Here is a 3,119-nt window from a genome sequence, read left to right as displayed (position 1 = left end):
AGTAAAGTCCAGAAATGTGAATTTAACATAAAAACTAATCAAAACATCCCTAAAAGTAACTAGATCCTACTAAAAACATACTAAAAACAATGCCAAAAAGCGTATAAATTATCCGCTCATCAGCGGCCCGACGATCTCCTAAGCGACCTGGGGGGAGTGTTCGCGTCCCTCCAGCGACACGGCATGAGGCTCAACCCGCTCAAATGCGCCTTTGCCATGGAGGCTGGGAAGTTCTTACGGTTCATGATCACCTAAAGAGGAGTAGAAGCCAACCCTGAGAAGTGCCAAGCGATTCTCCAGATGAAGAGCCCGGATTATATCAAAGACATCCAATGATTGGCAGGAAGGCTGACGGCATTATCCCGTTTCCTCGGTGCATCAGCAGCAAAATCCCTGCCCTTCTTCAATCTGATGAAAAAGGGGATAGCATTTGAATGGACCCCAGCGTGTGAGGAAGCATTCAACCACTTCAAGGAGATCCTAGCAGCACCTCCGGTGCTTGGGAAGCCCAAGGCCGGGGAGCCACTCTACCTCTACCTGGCAGTAACAGAGGAAGCGCTTGTAGCAGTGCTCGTACGAGAAAAAGGGAAGGCTCAGCAACCGATTTACTTCGTTAGCAGAGCTCTACAAGGAGCAGAGCTGAGGTACAGCAAACTGGAAAAACTGGCGCTGACACTCCTAACCTCCTCCCGAAGGTTGAGGCAGTACTTCCAGGGCCACCGTATAGTTGTGAGAACGGACCAAACAATTCGCCAAGTACTCCAAAAACCTGATTTGGCTGGAAGGATGATGACCTGGGCAATCGAGCTCTCCCAATATGACTTGCAGTATGAGCCCCGACATGCAATCAAGGCGTAGGCGATGGCAGATTTCTTGGTAGAGGTAACGGGTGATCCCCCTGAGGAAACGGGCACACGGTGGAGGCTCCACGTAGACGGGGCCTCCAACCAGACATCCGGGGGAGCCGGGGTCATCTTAGAGAGCCCGGCGGGAGTCATTTACGAGCAATCGACCAAGTTCAAATTTCCTGTGTCGAACAATCAAGCAGAATACGAAGCCCTCTTAGGCGGACTAACCCTAGCCCGGGAAGTCGGGGTAACAAAGCTGGAAGTGTGCAGCGATTCACAAGTCGTCACCTCGCAAGTGAACAGAAGCTATCAAGCCAGGGACCCCCTCCTGCAAAAATATTTGGAAAAGGTTAGAGAATTGACCAGACAGATCCAAGAGGTCATGGTCCAACATGTTCCAAGAGAAAGGAACACACGGGCAGACCTCCTATCTAAATTAGCAAGCACGAAGCCGGGAGCGGGCAACCGGTCTCTCATCCAGGGCATGGTGAAGGAACCGACGGTTGCCCTCCATTTGACGGAGTCAAGCCCTTCCTGGATGGACCCCATCACAAACTTCCTGAAACATGGCAAGTTGCCTGATGATGAGAAAGCAACCAAAACGTTGAGAAGGGAGGCAGCCAAATATGCAATCATACAAGAACAACTATTCAAAAAGGGGCTTAGCCAACCCCTATTGAAGTGCTTGCACCCCGACCAGACGGACTATGTACTTAGAGAAGTCCACGAGGGATGCTACGGCCACCACATCGGGGGTAAAGCCCTAACGAGGAAGCTCATCCGAGCTGGATATTACTGGCCATCAATGATGAGAGACTCCAGAGAATTTGTCAGAAAATGTGTAAAGTGTCAAGAAAACGCCAACTTCCACAAAGCGCCGGCCTCCGAGCTGAGCCTACTGACGTCTACACGACATTTCGCTCAATGGGGAGTCGACCTCTTAGGGCCTTTCCCGACTGGCCCGGGACAAGTTAAATATCTCATAGTCGCCATCGACTACTACACCAAATGGATAGAGGCTGAACCACTAGCCAGCATATCCTCATCCAATTGCAGGAAGTTCATATGGAGACAGGTGATAACCCGTTTCGGTATCCCAGAAGTCATCATTTCGGAAAATGGGACGCAATTCACCGACAAGAAGTTCACGGAATTCCTCACCGGCCGAGGGATAAAACAAAAGTTTTCCTCAGTGGAACATCCCCAGACGAACGGACAAGTGGAGTCCGCAAACAAAGTCATCCTACTAGGATTCAAGAAGCGCTTAGACAACAAGAAAGGCGCATGGGCCGACAAGCTCGCTTCGGTCCTCTGGTCCTACCGGACAACTGATGAACGGATTTTTGACGGTTTAGAATTCACAAATGAATTCTCGTTGCAAGTATAGTTTCTAAACCAAGCAATAATCTTTTCATACAAAAGATTGTTTGTCACAAGTAACAAACCCCTAAAATTAATAACCGAAGTATTCAAACCTCGGGTCGTTCTCCCTAGGAATTACAATAGAGTGTCTTGTTATTGGTTATGAATCATTTTTTGGGGTTTTGATAAGAGGCATGAAAGATAAATGGCAAGAAAGTAAACTAAGGCCTAAAAAGGTCTTGGCAAGGGTTGGTGGTCAAGGATCTCTATCCTAATCACTAACCACAATATGAGAATTGGCAAGGATTAATCTCATTAAATCATCCTCTAACTAGTAGTAAAGGAAAGTCAAATGAGCTATATCAATCCTAGTCCATAAGTCCTAACTCTCCACTAATTCAATTAGTGAGGACTAGAGTCAATGGATCCCAATCACCAATTACTTGGACATTAGTAACTCAAGAGTTCCTAAGTTACCTTTCCAAGCCAAGAACATAAAATTCTACTCTAAAATCCAACCAAGCATTTCATCAAACACTTGGAAGGCATAAGAGGAAAGCATAGTAAAATTACAAGAAAAGTAAATCTACACTACTCAATTTGCAAGGAATTAAACAACAACAAATCAAATGAACACAATTATTATGATTTACCTTGAATTGAATTGAAAGAGAAAGGAAGGAACAAAAGTAGATCTACAACAAAACATAAGAACAACATAAAGGAAATTACAACAAAAGAATAGAAGAAGAATGAATGTAACAACAAGGAATTGAGAAGATAGAAGTAGAAGAAGATGAATTAAAATCTAGATCTAAGAACTAAACCTAATCCTAATCCTAATTCTAGAGAGAAGTGAGAGCTTCTCTCTCTAGAAACTAACTACAAAGCTAAACTAAACTAATTGGT

General features: G+C 45.4%; 1 protein-coding gene across 1 annotated transcript in view; it reads left to right on the top strand.

Annotated features, from left to right (window-relative positions):
* LOC107620821 overlaps positions 862 to 3,119 on the top strand; it is an 8,478-nt gene continuing 6,220 nt past the window's right edge. The window contains exons 1-2 of the mRNA XM_016322934.1: positions 862 to 1,818; positions 1,924 to 2,162. Coding sequence (XP_016178420.1) covers positions 862 to 1,818; positions 1,924 to 2,162 — 1,196 coding nt within the window. The remainder of the gene's footprint in view (positions 1,819 to 1,923; positions 2,163 to 3,119) is intronic.

This window comes from Arachis ipaensis, chromosome B10, assembly GCF_000816755.2.
Source record: "Arachis ipaensis cultivar K30076 chromosome B10, Araip1.1, whole genome shotgun sequence".
Lineage (NCBI taxonomy): Eukaryota > Viridiplantae > Streptophyta > Magnoliopsida > Fabales > Fabaceae > Arachis > Arachis ipaensis.
This window is presented reverse-complemented; position numbering and strand designations above follow the sequence as displayed.